Here is a 15586-nt window from a genome sequence, read left to right as displayed (position 1 = left end):
GGAGGATAAGGTAAGATCAAGGAAGAAAGGAAGGAAACCAGCCAGCCAGCCATTCTTTGGTCCCTGATTCAAATAAACTGATAGAAAACAAAAAAATTTTTTGAGACAATCAAAAATCAAGGAATTATAAACACTGACTGGCTATTTGGTGATGTTTTAAAAATTATTTTTCATATTTTTTAATATGTGATAATCATATTGTAGGGTTTTTTTAAAGTTCTTACTTTTAGAGATACACACTGAAATTCTTACAGATGAAATTATATTATATCTGGGATTTATTTTAAAATAGTCCAGTGAGGGGAATAGAAGTACTGATAATTGTTGAAGCTGAGAGAGTAAATAGGGGTTCATTATATTATTCTGCTACTTTTATGTATGTTTGAACATTTCTACAACAGCAAAGTTGGTTGGTTTTTTTGAAGAAAGAAAAAAAAAGTGTGTAAGAGATAAAAACCATAAATAGTGATTATGCAGTTAATGTATACAGAGGTCAGGTAGGTGAAAAAATGAGAAAAGCTAGAGTGATAAAGTCTGGGGCCAAAATCATTCACATCAATTCTCTGAAAAAACACATGAGGTAAACACACACACTGCTCATCATTCTCTTAAGACCATAAAACTGAAGATACAGTTGTATACTTTCACCTATCTTCATAAACAGAGCATAAACAATGTGGAAAGACGTTAGATATAAAATGAGCAATTTCTTAAAGTCCATAAAACACTGAGGTATATAATAATAACAGCCAAAACACAACAACAACAACAAAAATACTGTACTTTCTGGTTCTGGTCTAGTCACTACCATTATAACCAAATCTGTTTCTAATTTCAAACTCTGTCTCTAGTTATTAAGAATCGTATACAGAATTTAATGAGAAAATAGCAGCAAGAAAGTAATAGGAGACTTTTTAGTAATATTATAGCAGAAAAAACAGCTGATAATATCAGAAAAATCCATTTTAACTAGGCAAACTGCTGAAGAAGAACATATACAAAAAATTAATGTTGGAAATAGCTTTAGAATATCTGACCTTCTTAATCTTACAATAGCCTAAGTGGAGATATTATCTAAGAATAAAATCAGATATTAACTATACCCATGGTTTTCTTCATAATATTGTAGAATACTCCACCCTGCTGGAACATGTGAGGAAGCCCCTTTGCATAAGACCACACATCTTCTCCTGTAAAATAAAAACAGATATAGTATTAGCAACAAACAAAAGAGTTCAACCTAAGGTTGCTTAATGATTAACCTCGAACAGAGATTGCAGAGCAGATCTAAATGAGTGACACTGCTTGGTGTAATATAAGGAGATGATATGGAGTGAGGAGACGGTGACAAACTAGAAAATCCACGGCCCATCTAAAGGTGGCAGCCACTACCAAGTGCTATCGTAGAAGAGTATAGGCCTAATATTTTAAGACCACACAGCTTTTCAGAATCCAGAAATCTCAGTTTTTCATGTGAATTCTCCCAATTTTTAAATGTAGGAACTAATTAAAAAATGTCTTTAAAACTACATGAGTCAATACTGGGCATATTAAACAGACAACAACTCAAACGAAAGTAGTTCACAACCTTGAACTAGAGGAACAGAGACGGTTATTGAAAGATACTTATTTTTAACAAGTAGAACACAGAAATGTGTATTCTCTATTTGTTTAAACCAAATAAAAAATAGATGAAAGAGTCTAGGGAGAAAAGTAAATAGGTAAACTAAAGATAAGTAATTAATGCTATATTGTGTTATTCCAAATTTGACTTTCTTAAAAAGAAATTTAGGGGGAAAATGCCTTGTTGAAGAGATTCAGAATAACCTTTAGAAGTCTACAAAATGTCCACAAGCAAATGACCATTTCACAAAAACACCTTTTTAAGAACATCCTTGACAGTGACTATTTCAATAAGAAGTTTCAAATAAAAAAACCAATAGTCACTGTTCAAAAAGTTAGTGAAGAATAGAAGAACATAAAAATTAGTTATTTTTGAGGGTGCTCCGTGGCACAGTTGGTTAAGCATCAGACTCTTGGTTTCGGTTCAGGTTATGGCATTGTGGGGTCAAGCCCTGCATCAGGCTCCACACTCAGCTCAGCACAATGCCTGCTTGGGATTCTCTTTCTCTCCCCAAAACAAAAAAAAAATTTTTTAAGATTTATTTATTTTTTTTAACAGAGAGAGCACAAGCAGGGGGAATGGCAGGCAGAGGAAGAGGAAGAAGCAGGCTCCCAACTGAGCAGGGAGCCCAATGTGGGGCTCAATCCCAGGACCCCAGGATCATGACCTGAGCTGAAGGCAGATGCTTAACGGACTGAGCCACCCAGGTGCCCCAATAAATGATTTTTTAAAAAATGACTTTTGGTTTGTGGAATGATTGTTTTTGTTTCTTTATACTTTATTTCCTAATCTGATAATGATAATACTATATTTACAGTCAGGACTTTTTTTTAGTTAATCTTAACAAAGAAAGGTCAATTTTTATTTTTCGTACTAGAAAATTTTACTCTATCTCACATTTGAATGGAGGTTACTAATGATGTGTCTTAATCATTATACACATGCAATCTCTCAGAGCTCTAACCCCTTCCCACATTTATAAACAGGAATATAAATTTGCATGGCAGTTGGCTAAAGTTTAGAGTACTCAATACATCAGTTTAAAGTATGCAAATTTTAAAAGCCTTGGCGCTTAAAGTTTCAGTTAACTAGAACATTTACTTAAACACAAACACTTCATTCACTAATGATCTGGAATATGGCTAAATTTAAGGGTGGACATATGAATTTGATTTTAAATTTTGAATATTAGTAAAGCCTCCAAATACAGAATGTTAACAACTTACAGCAGAAGTTCTGATTGTTGGACTTATCATTAAACTTCATGTGGATAACTACCTTTTTTTTTTTTTTTAAGATTTTATTTATTTATTTGACAGACAGAGATCACAAGTAGGTACAGAGGCAGGCAGAGAGAGAGAAGAGGAAGCAGGCTCCCCACTGAGCGGAGAGCCCGATGTGGGGCTCGATCCCAGGACTCTGGATCATGACCTAGGCTGAAGGCAGAGGCTTTAACCCACTGAGCCACCCGGGCGCCCCGGATAACTATTTCTATGGCAATAACCTTTCATTTAGTTATCAATGTTACCTTAAATGTACTAAGTATTTTATAAAATACTCAGAATACAATTTATTTGGGAAACACATAAAAATTATATAGTAGTGGGGTGCCTGGGTGGCTCAGTTGGTTAAGCCTCTGCCTTTAGCTCAGGTCATGACCCTGGGGTCCTGCGATCAAGTCCCTCATTGGGCTCCCTGGTCAACAAGGAGATGGCTTCTCCCTCTCCCTCTGCCTGCTACTCCCCTTGCTTGTTTCTCTCTGCCAAATAAATAAATAAATAAAAGCTTTAAAAAAATTATTTGGTAGCACTTAAGTTTTTTTTGGTAAAAGTCTGAATAGGTCTCAAAATAGTGAATTCTCGGGGCGCCTGGGTGGCTCAGTGGGTTAAAGCCTCTGCCTTCAGCTCAGGTCATGATCCCAGGGTCCTGGGATCGAGCCCCGCATCGGGCTCTCTGCTCAGCAGGGAGCCTGCTTCCTTCTCTCTCTCTGCCTGCCTCTCTGCCTACTTCTGATCTCTGTCTCCCAAATAAATAAATAAAATCTTAAAAAAAAAAAAAAAAAGAAGAGAAAATCCCCCTTTAAAAAAAAAAAAATAGTGAATTCTCCCAAACTGACCACCACTAAATACTAGTTCAAAAAATGACATTTCCTAGTGTTTTACATACCTTACCACTCCTTATTTAAGCAGGCAGAACTCTAAGAAGAACTCTGTTGGGGTGTCTATCAACCTTGTTTTCATTCTATCCCTCTAAGGATCCTTTTTAAAAAATTACTCCTAAAGATCCCTTTAAAACATTTTGCTAAGCAGCCTCCTCCATGGCACTTGAGTACTACAGATAGACAGATATACTGCTTATCTGTTTATGTACTGCAGTATATCAGAATTTTACTCATTAAATAAAGATTTTGCTTACCCTCTCTCGAGAACCAAACTTCACCCCCCTTCAAAGCAATATGTGGCCTCTTTGAGCATGCATGCTCTGTTGCTTTAAGGGAAGGATAAATAAATTGAAACCTCTATTATCTACCCAGCTTTGAGCAGGCACTTTACATAGTTTAGTTTTTTCATCACAACGAAGTTCTATTTTACAGAAAAGGAAACAAACTAAGCAATTCTCCCAAGATCAAACAGCTTGTAAGTGGCAGAGACAGGATTTGAATCCAAAGCTTAAGCCATCCCTTTCCACTGACACTAAACCTTTACCAGAGGTCAAATTGTGTTACAACATATATGACAGAACTATCCAGTTTTTTCTTATAGAAACCCATGGCATGTAAAGAAGATGTGGGATATATATATATACATATGTGTGTATACACACACACACACACACACTCACACACACACACACAATGGAATACTGTACAGCCATCAAAAAACGAAATCTTGCCATTTGCAATTAAGTGGATGGAAGTAGAGGCTATTATGCTAAGTGAAATAGGTCAATCAGAGAAAGACAATTATTATATGATCTCACTGACATGAAGAAGAGAGGCAGGGTGGGGAGTCATAGGGGAAGGGAGGGAAAAATGAAAAAAGATGGGACCAGGGAGGAAGACAAACCCTAAGAGACTCTTAATCTCAGGAAACAAATTGAGGGTTGCTAGAGGGGTTGGGGTGGGAGAGATGGGGTGGTTGAGCGATGGATATTGGGGAGGGTATGTGCTATGGTGAGTGCTGTGAATTGTGTATGACTGATGATTCACAGACCTATAGCCCTGAAACAAATAATACATCATATGTTAATTAAAAAAAAAAAAAAAGGAAAGAAAGAAAAAGAAATCCATGGCTTCAACAACTGGTTGGGAAGAAAAAATAGACAAATTATTTCCTTTGGTATACAAATACTTCCACTAAGTCATGTTTGTTGGTAACAGAACCAAGAAGAGAGATTAGAGATCAGGAAGCAGGAATTGTTACACTCTGCACAAGTGCCCAATCAGCATCATACTGCTCTCCACTGCACTTGCCCTCATCTGGTCTATAATTACCTGGTTCAGGCCTGTCTCCTGCCTGCAATACTGCCATCAGCTCCTACCAAGCTTTCTCTCCAATCCTGTTCTCCTCAAATCCCTCCTCTTTCTGAGTTACACCTTTAATGGTTCCCCAAAACCATAACGTAAAGTCCAAGTTCCTTTTTCATGGCAGATAAAGGCACTCAAAGAGTCATCCTTGCATTCTCTCCTATCTCACATCTCTCACTGCACCGTAACTTCACTTTTACAAAGCAACACCACCAAACTGGTCTGGTTCCCAAAGGTCAATAATTGCTATATATTCTTTAAAACTCAATTCAGGTGTCACTTCCTCTTGGATTCTTCAGAGAGGCAGGTAAGTAGATACCTGCCTTGCTACTCCTATACAGGAGATGAGCACCACAGCCCTCACTGCGCTGCAGGTTCATTTACTGTACTTTTCTGCTTCCCCTTCTAGACTGGCTTCTCAAAGTCAGGAAAAGGTCAGCGGTCTATGTGACTTCTATTCCCAGGGCCTGACAGTGCTAGGTAGAGAGCAGCGCTCTCAATATGCACTGAAAGAATATAAATGAATGAACAGTATAAATGAGGTTTTTTCCTTTTAACAATGCCTGAAAGAAGTTCAGAAAAATTTAAATGAAGCTGCACAATGATAACTGTTCCTCAGTGTTAATATGGATAAAATATAACTAATGGAACCATCTATACCTCTTCATGATTCTTAAAAAAAAAAAAACAAAACAAAACAAAACTGACAGCAAAAATGAAACAGAAGGGCGCCTGGGTGGCTCAGTGGGGTAAAGCCTCTGCCTTCAGCTCAGGTCATGATCTCAGGGTACTGGGACGGAGCCTCACATCAGGCTCTCTGCCCAGCAGAGAGCCTGCTTCCTTCCCTCTCTCTCTGCCTGCCTCTCTGCCTACTTGTGATCTCTGTCAAATAAATAAATAAAATCTTTAAAAAAAATGAAAGGGAAGAATTTTAGTTACAAACTTCCAGTTTATCAAATAAGTTATGAGGATGTAATGTACACCACGTACATATTAACTATAGTTAGTAATACTATATTGTATATTTGAAAGCTACTAAAAGAGTAGACTTTACCAAAAAAAAGGAAAGAATTATTTTTCTGCCATTCCATTAGAAAGCAAACTCTAAGAGAAGAGGAATAGCTTGGTAAAGCATCTAGCAAATATTATATTAACTCATATTTTTGTTAGTCCCCCATTAATTTTACTTTATAATTCATCTGTTTCTTCACAGTAAACAATAAAGTATTTATATCCAACACATTGTGTATAGATATAAATGTAGAAAGTACATACCACCATCATCAATAACCTCTGTTCACATTTCATCTTCCTCAAATCCTTCCTCCTAAAAGTCTTTAGTTCTCCTACCTAAACAGTAGTTATAAATGGCAGTAGTATTACAGATGGTTTTTCTTACGCTTTATCTGACTTTTTTCCTCTTGAAGAGGTAATTTTTAACTTTCAGAAAGTATGTTAAAGTGAAACTTTTTAAAATACCACATTTTTCTAGATTTTACTACTACTAATAAAACCATGGTGTTAAAATGGGCTTAAAAGCTCATCATTCCAATTTTCTTAGTGAATTTTTAAAAAGCCAATTTGAAGTTTCTACTTTGAAATTTATGAAGTGAGCAAATTTTAAAATCTAACATCTATATGAAATATAGATGGTTTTAGTGAGGTATAATTGACAAACATTACATTAGTTTCAGGTGTACAACAGCGAGTGATTTGACAACTCTATAGGTTATGCTATGCTCACAACAAGTGTAGCTCCATCTGTCACCAAACAACACTACTACAATACCATTGACTATATTCCCTATGCTGTACCTTTCATTTCCATGACATTCATTCCATAACTGGAAGCTGTACCTCCCATTCCTCTTCATCCATTCTGCTCACTCCCCCCAACCCCATGACCATCAGTTTGTTTGCTGAATTAATGGGTCTGTTTCTGCTTTTTTGTTTTTTAGATTCCACATATAAATAAAATCATATGGTATTTTTTTTTTCTCTGTCTGACTTATTTTACTAAGCATAATACCCTGTAGGTCCATCCGTGTTTTCACAAATAGCAAGATCTCATTCTTTTTCTATGGCTGAGTAATGAAATGAAGTATCTTTTTAGGGGCATCTGGCTGGTTCAGCTGGAAAAGCACTGCGACTCTTGATCTTGTGGTTGTGAGTTTGAACCCAGAGTTGGTTTTAGAGAGTACTAAATAAATAAACTTTAGAAAGAAGAAATACGGGCGCCTGGGTGGCTCAGTGGGTTAAGCCGTTGCCTTCGGCTCAGGTCATGATCTCAGGGTCCTGGGATCGAGTCCCGCATCGGGCTCTCTGCTCAGCAGGGAGCCTCCTTCCCTTTCTCTCTCTGCCTGCCTCTCTATCTACTTGTGATCTCTCTCTGTCAAATAAATAAATAAAAATCTTAAAAAAAAAAAAGAAAGAAAGAAGAAATACATTTTTAAAGACTCTCCCCCAAAATACCTAAAATTAACTCTGAACTCAAGTATCTATGACCATAAAATAAACTGGCCAAAATACAAATTTAAAGTACAGACACGGAACTGTTTCTACTAGAAATAATCCTAAAGCTATTGGTTAGCTGAAAGAATTGTTGCCATATCTCCACCCTTCCTGCAGATCCTCCCATCTAAAAATGTATCTGCCTTATCAACAGTCAAAACCATTTCTAAGAAAGCCATGGCTGTTTCTCTCCCTAGACTGAGTCCCTGAAGTGTAACCAACCCATACAACTTTTAGTGTTATCGTTAGCATTAAAAGATGCATACATCATACATATACAGGCACGCAAATCTGTATGTAAATGTTTACACACACACACAGTCTGATTTTCTCTAGGAAGTAAAAATGTTAAAGACAACGATCATATTTTACTTCATATATGTTTGAATTCTTTGAATATTTAAAAATAATATAATCTTGTAATTGAAAAAATATGAAGGAAAATAAAAGGTTCCAAAGTAGTTGAGTACACAAAGGAATAGAATCAATGTTTAACTTAATCTTCAAAGTATGATAGTTCAGTATATGTGATGCTGACGCAAGCACCAAAGTATGATAGTATAAATTCATGTGTAACATACATTTATCTTAAGATATATCTATATGCATTTTTTCAGGAAGATAAATGATATATAAAAATCAAACAAGTTTCTCAACTCCTGAAAGGCTGCTAACCTTATAGTGAAGTGGGGTAAATATCACAAGCAGTTCAATTCTGTTAAAGCAACTCCAAACTGACAGACTCTTTTTCACAAATTTGTCTTTATCTTTGGAAAATGAAAATTAACTTGAAACTTAGTGGAATACACTACTAAGAAAAAAGAAACTAGCCTAGTACTTATTATGATCGATATGTCATGCCTACCACAAAGAAAATCCACCAAAAAACGGTCTACGATGGGGTACCTGGGTGGCCCAGTGGGTTTAAAGCCTCTGCCTTTGGCTCAGGTCATAATCCCAGGGTCCATAACCCTGAATTGTGCTTTCCACTCAGCAGGAAGCCTGCTTCCCCCTCTCTCTGTCTCTGCCTGCCTCTTTGCCTACTTGTGAGCTGTCTGTCAAATAAATAAATAAAATCTTCAAAAAAAAAGGTCTACGAGAAAATTTAATAACATATTTTGTAATGCCAAAGTCACTCACATATAAATAATGAAGATGACAGTCTGCAAAAATTGCTCAATAGTCTGCATAAAGTAGATTAAAATGTGAAATATTACACATAGAACATTATTTCATTTTAAACTATCATCATATATTCAAAGTGACTAGTTCCATGAATGGTTCATACTGAGCAAAGGACTGATGCATTTGTTGATACAAATAAATAATAATTACAATGCCTCAGTTGAGATCCTGCAGGTAAGTTTATGGAGGGCAAGGTCTATGTGTCATTCATCTTTGTATCACCAGCACAATCTCTAGCTCTGCATTCATTCATTCATTCAACAATTTTTTTGACACCTAATAAGTGCCAGGCCCTGTGCCAAGTGATAAGGTCTTCATCAGTGAATAAAACAGGCTACCATCTTTGCCTTTGTGGAGTTTATAATACAGTGGGGTAAGAAAATAAATAAGTAAAGCAACAAATAAGATAATGAAAACTTGTAATAGGGAATGAGAGAAATGAACAGGATACAATGATATTGGGAACCAATTTAGAGTGGTTAGCAAAGGTCTCTCAAACCTTTAGATAACAGTCAGGCAAAGCCTAAGAAGGGGGTACTTAAGCCTAAACCTAAATGAGAAGAAACAAGTTATTCAAACAGTGTAAGGCTTGATGCACTCTTTTCTAAACTAACATATCAGCAGCTTAGCTCCTATCTGGTAATTTACAAAGTAATTGCTGCATTTTGAACTTGCCATCTTCCTTTTTTTTTTTTTTTTTAAATGCAGTGAAAGCCTGCGGGCATCTTTTTTTTTTTAATTTTTTTTAATATTTTATTTATTCGACAGAGAAAAATCACAACTAGTGAACTTGCCGTCTTCTAAATAAGTCCTGTCATTTTCCTTTTTCCACCCCTCTCCAAACTAAACATCGATAGTTCTCCAGCACTCTTTACATAAGGTTGTGTATGTGTGCATGTGTTCGTGTATGTGTGTACACACAAATATACAAGCATATATATGTATATACACACATATATCCCCAAATTGACATTTTACCACCACATCACCTTTTATTAAGAATATCTTCTAGGGGTGCTTGGGTGGCTCAGACAATTGGGCATCCCACTCTTTATTTAGGTTCAGGTCACAGTCTTAGGTTCATGGGACCAAGCCTGCATCGGGTTCTGTCCTGGGCATGGAGCCTGCTTGGGATTCTTTCTCCCTCTCTCTCTGTCCCTCCCCCACCCTCCCACTTGTGCTTTCTCTAAATTTAAAAAAAAAAGAAAGAAAGAAAAAGATTATCTTCTACGTAATTCAAATAGTTATAGAAAATCAGAAGGTTAAAAAAATGAATGTTTACAGAGGTTACTAACACAGGCCAGGTACTCTCTTACTATTTTATAGCAGAAAATCTCTCAAGTGCTACAGTATAAAATTAGTAAAACACTCTTTTTACACTCAAATTTTGTTGGGAATAGATTTAAACAGATGGGTTTATAGTGGCAGCAACATAAATGTTGGAGGTAAAGAGGGAAGAGATCATAACAAGAAGACATTATCTTGTTGAACTCATTGCAGTCCACAGTCTAGTATTCAGATATTCAGGTCCAGAACCTCAAAATAAACTCAAAAAGTGAGTAATTATAAGCCAGAACTATATTTTACTGATTTTCATTACAAAATATATTACTATACTGATCAGACTTAAAAGTACAGATCATAGTCTCACTCTTGCCAATTTATTTATCTACAATGGAGAGCACAGCCTTCTAAGTGAACATAATCTTTATCTGCACTCTCACCTGTCCCTCAATACTTTTATTAGGAAGTTAAATGAATGCTTTGAATAGATACTTGATGAATAGAGAATCACTGAATGATACAGTTCTTTCAGCCAGGCCATGGTGAGGACTGATGAAATATTCCCACCCTTTGAGATTACCTTTCTAGTTACCAGAATTTTCATGAACCCCAGATGATGTATCTTTTCCCTTTGTACAGCAGTGTATAAACAGTGCCAAATTCTGCTTTTCAGTTCTTTTTCAATGTTCAATGCTGACCATCCATTCCATTTCTGCTGACATAGCCTTTCTTTAGACATGTTAATGTCATCTATTTAATCCAATCAAAAACATTTCAAAGTGTCCACAATCTGCTGGGCACTCTACTAGGTACTGAGCATCCAAGGTTAGTTAAGAGATGAGCTACATCCTCAACAGTTCGCCTTCTATTGAGGAAGACCTTCTCTCTCCGGTTTTTCACCTGGGAGATCGCCAGTTTTTAAAGTACCTTCTGCATATACCTAATTTTAGCCATTCTCTAATGATGTTATTTAATTTTCAGAGTTCTAGGAGTATTTTAGTTTTGCCCTGGTACCAACTACAAAGGGTATTTTGTAGAGAAGAGGCAACTAAAGTCTTGGGGAGTTAAGCAGCTTGCCTGAACCACTAAGTTAATAAGTAGTGGAGCCAAGATTCAAATTCTAGGTCTTTCTGACTCTAAAGATCACACGATCTTTCCTCTATTTCATGAAGTGTCTAAGAAACCAGAAACTAAGAGAGAGAAATACACAGTGCCTAATACATTTTTTGACACATCCCTCAATTCCATGGCTATGTCTGCCAAAATAAAATCAGCAATATCAGTATCAAGTTATAAATGTGCACAGAGCTTTTAGATCTCCTATTAGCTTCTAGGCCCCCAAATTTAACAAGCCAGGAATAAATAATCTTCATTTTGGTAGGTCAAGGCCCAATTCACTGATTTTTATACTCTTAGAAAACAGAATCAAACCCAGATCACTTTTCCAGTTAAAAGCTCTAATCTCAGCAAAAATAAGGCTCTTCTAATATGTAATATAAATTTTAATTCTACTTTAAGCCTTAGTAAAGCATATTAAGAGTGATTTTAAAAACAAAGATTAAGCAAACAAACATGTTAAAAGTGCACTGTTGGAGCATATCCCAAATTATCTAAAATCATCATGTAATTTACATATTTGGCTGATATTTTTAATTTATGCTGAATTATTAAAAAGAAACACTTCTTAAGCAACCCCATTAACATCTACCTCTGTTTCTTATATTTCTCATGAGTTTATAATAGTTCATTACAATTGATGGCATAGAGTCAGTAAGCATAGGAATTACTTAAACACAAATCCTAACATACAAATAAAAATGTGATGAACTGGGAAAGGAAGAACAGGAAATGGAGGACAGAGACTATTAGGTGGGAGTGCAATGAGAATATAAACACCAGAAACTGCAATTCATCAAACAGGAAGTCCTGAAATCACATGACATGCAGGAAAAGAAAATTTTAAAAATAAATGAAAAGGGACAAAGTGGGCAAGCTCAATAGAGCCCGGGGGGGGGGGGGAATATTTTTAAAGGTTTTAAACAGAGACATTATAAGGCTATTTAAAAAAATCACAACAATAAATTATATTGAAATAATCTGGTGACAGTTAAGGGACTACTTTCACTTTCTTAAGTTATGTTGTCCTAAATATTTAATCAGTAGAGAATCATGCTAACATATATCCATTAACTGTTAAAAAAAAAAAAACCCAAAAAACAAAACTGAAGAAAATAATCTCCTGAACTTTATATATAATGAATTGATAACTAGATTTTTTTTTCCCCACAAAAACAACAGAAAAACTCAACGCATTATATTCACAATTAAGAAATAACCATCTAGGTTAAAATAATCTTACCCATTAATGTTGCTAAAAGACACAAGGAATACATTTCCTTGTCAGCTTGCTCCTGAAGTTCCTTAGATAGTTTACCAGTAACGGCAATCTCTTCTTGTCTCACAGTGTGGGCTGAGTGTGCTGCAGCAGACTGACCACCTTCCGCTTTACTTTTTAGAATCTCTATTGTAATTCTGTCACCATGCTGCAAAGGAACTGGCTCCTTTTCCATTCCTGCCTGGGGTGGCATTAACTCTTTAGGAGGAAAGCCATAACGAATACACTGTAAATAGGGAGGAATGTTAAATTCTCTGGCTATGCTTTCTTGAAGTTCAAAAAAGGTTGTTGAAGACTTAAGTGTAACCATGGACTGTCGTCCATCATTAGTTGTTATTCGGATCTTTTTCTCCTTAGAAGTCGTTGGTGAATAGGGAGCCTTGGTAGGGGTAGCAGGTGCAGAGGATGGACCATCACGAATGGTACTAGGAGAAACAGTCCTGGGCTGACCTTTTTGTTCTTGTTTTAACTTCTCTGTTTTCCGTTTCTGCATTACAGCAGCCTGTTCCGTAATATTCTGTTGAATAGTTCTTTCAGTTTTACTCATGTTTAACTCCTCCTTGTGTAAAGTTTTCGTTTTCTGTCCAGTAAGAATAATTTTAGTTGGGAGCTGAGACTCCGACTCTTGTCCTTGTACATCTCCGACTCTTTGGGCATGAGCACCATCTATATTTACAGGAGTATAATCATCAGGATTCTTTTTGGCAGTCTGATGCAATATAGTATGGACAACTTTCTGAACCAGGATTTCACTCCCAAATTCACCTGGAAAGTGCTTGGTAACAAGTTTCATTGCAACATCATAAACATTACTATTCAAAGATGAATCACTTTCATACTGGAACCAATATACTGTTTCTCTGACCACTCTTCCACCCCATTCCAAAGTAATAGGAAAAGCTTCTGGTAGATTGTCATACTCTTTACCATCCCAAAAATGTTTGAATCCACAACCACATTTGCCACCAGTGGACCTAGAATTAGTTCTGTCCCCATCCAAATACACAATAGACCCATCTCCTCTGACCCTTCGCACAGAAGTGCCATGGCACCAATTACAAGCTGTCAGGTTACTCAATCCATAGTCTGGTACCAGAACATCTTTCACTGAATCATATGAGCAAACTAAATTGTTCAAGGGAAAGCTATAATTTTTGTCAGGCCTCAGCTGTCCATGAGTACTTTTTGCCAGGTTATACAGTTTCCCTCCTGGAGCCAACCACTCTGGAGGAACATGAAGTTCAGAAAGGGCACCACAAAGCAAACATTTGTGAAGGCGATTATCCATTACTGCTTTTTTAGCAGCTGCTGTGACTTCTTCAGGCTGAACTCCTATCACCCCAGTCCTCCTGTAGAAATACTGATGGACATCAGCAACCAAACTAGGATGGATACCATGTTTGTCCATAAAGACTTCTTCCATAGCAGCAACAAGCCTAAGCAAATACTTATCCTGCAAACTTCTGTCTCCTCCAATAACACAACCACCATCTTCCTCAAGTTTAATGTACTTTTTAATAAGGTCCTGAGGCACACCCCAAGCTTTAGGCAGCAAATTCATAGGCAATTTGGGCAAAGCAGCCCCTTTTATGCCTACCAAGGGAATATAATGGTTTCTACCAGAGCTACTCCATGCAATACAGATTGGTTTGTTCAAATGACCATCTCTCCCTGTGCACTTCTCTGCAGGGATGAGCCCAGGCAGAAAGGTGGCTGAATAATCACCAGAGCTTCTCATGCCACTGAGAGAATCTAGCAGAATAATAGGGCGATGTAATACATTGGCAAGGCCAAATATGTGGATGTTCCTCAAGCCTAAGGGAACACCTTCGGGTGGTACAAACAGAGGGTCACACTCATTGATAATGTCCTCCCATTCAGCGGCATCAATGAAGTCATGGAACAGGGCTTGATACTGGGCCAGGTGCTGCTGAAAGTGTTGTTTAAGATTCTCTCTCAAGGCATGCCAGAAGAGCTCCCGGCCTACTAGAGCCCGAGACACAGCATGCACCAAGCAGTGTCCATCCCCATCCACATGAACCGGAATGAGGCATTCCTGGCTTTTATTGGCCCGCTTGATGTCCTCAAGAGTGTCATGCAAATACAGGAGGCTTCCGGAGCGGTCCTTGCCGTAGCCCACCGTGTTAACGTGCTCTGGTTCGATGAGGAAGGCGCGGTCACCGAGCAAAGCGCAATCGAACAGTTCACCCTGGTTCATGTCCCGAAGAAGCTTAGCCCTGCCTGTCTGTTTATCCATTCCATAGCGAGCTAATATGGGCGACAACAATTTGCAGTGGTAGTTAGAAAGGCCCATCACCTTTACCAGTTCCGTGTTCTTCTTGGGTGCCCCTGTCACGCCGAGCAGCGCGTTCCGCAGCAGGTTGTGTAGCACTACGTCCGGGTCGGTCACCTCCTCCACCCCCAGCAGCTGTTGCTGCTCGTGCCGCTGTCCGCACTCGGTACACTCGATGCTGACCGAACCGGAGGCCGGGAAGAACAGACGCGCCTGGCACTTCGGATCCGGGCAGCTCCCGGAGAGGATTCTCCGGTCTCTCCGTTTCGAGAGCCCCCCCGGAGGAGCCGCCGCCGCCAGGGACGGCGGAGTCTGCGGAGCCTCAGGGGGAGGAGGTGGAGGCGGCAGCGGCGGCGGCGGCGGCGGCTGAGACATACCTCTCGGCTCTCGTGTCTCGCTCCGCGTCCCAAGCGACCCTCAAAGGCTCATAGCCCAGACCCCCCACCAGCCCGACTCTGTCCAGTTCAGGCCCAGGGCGAATCACTTTCCTTTCCCTACCAGCTCCTCCTCCTCCTAAGCGAAGGCGGAAGCGCCGGACGTTGTTTCTCTTCTTACTTCTCCACTGCCGTAGCCGTTGCCCCGAACGTAACGGCCACCACCCTACCCAACACTCACACTCACTCACTCTCGCTCTCTCTCTCCCTCAGACACACAGACATACACGCCCTCACTGAGAGTGCGCAGGCGCAGCTACCGCTCTGCCCTCTGGGAATTAGAGTCTTGCAGCCTCTATCCGGGCCGTTGAGTGCTAGGATCTTGGATCCAGAA

The 15586-nt window shown here is 38.4% G+C and overlaps 1 protein-coding gene across 1 annotated transcript in view; it reads right to left on the bottom strand.

Annotated features, from left to right (window-relative positions):
• The window catches only part of VCPIP1 (valosin containing protein interacting protein 1), a 31373-nt gene extending 15914 nt beyond the window's left edge, over positions 1–15459 (bottom strand). The window contains exons 1-2 of the mRNA XM_046020053.1: positions 12490–15459; positions 1104–1190 (exon numbers count right to left, since the gene is read on the bottom strand). Of these exons, the coding sequence (XP_045876009.1) occupies positions 1104–1190; positions 12490–15193 (2791 nt within the window). The 5' untranslated portion in view covers positions 15194–15459. The remainder of the gene's footprint in view (positions 1–1103; positions 1191–12489) is intronic.
• Positions 15460–15586: the final 127 nt, after the last annotated feature.

Source organism: Meles meles, chromosome 1 (genome assembly GCF_922984935.1).
Source record: "Meles meles chromosome 1, mMelMel3.1 paternal haplotype, whole genome shotgun sequence".
Lineage (NCBI taxonomy): Eukaryota > Metazoa > Chordata > Mammalia > Carnivora > Mustelidae > Meles > Meles meles.
This window is presented reverse-complemented; position numbering and strand designations above follow the sequence as displayed.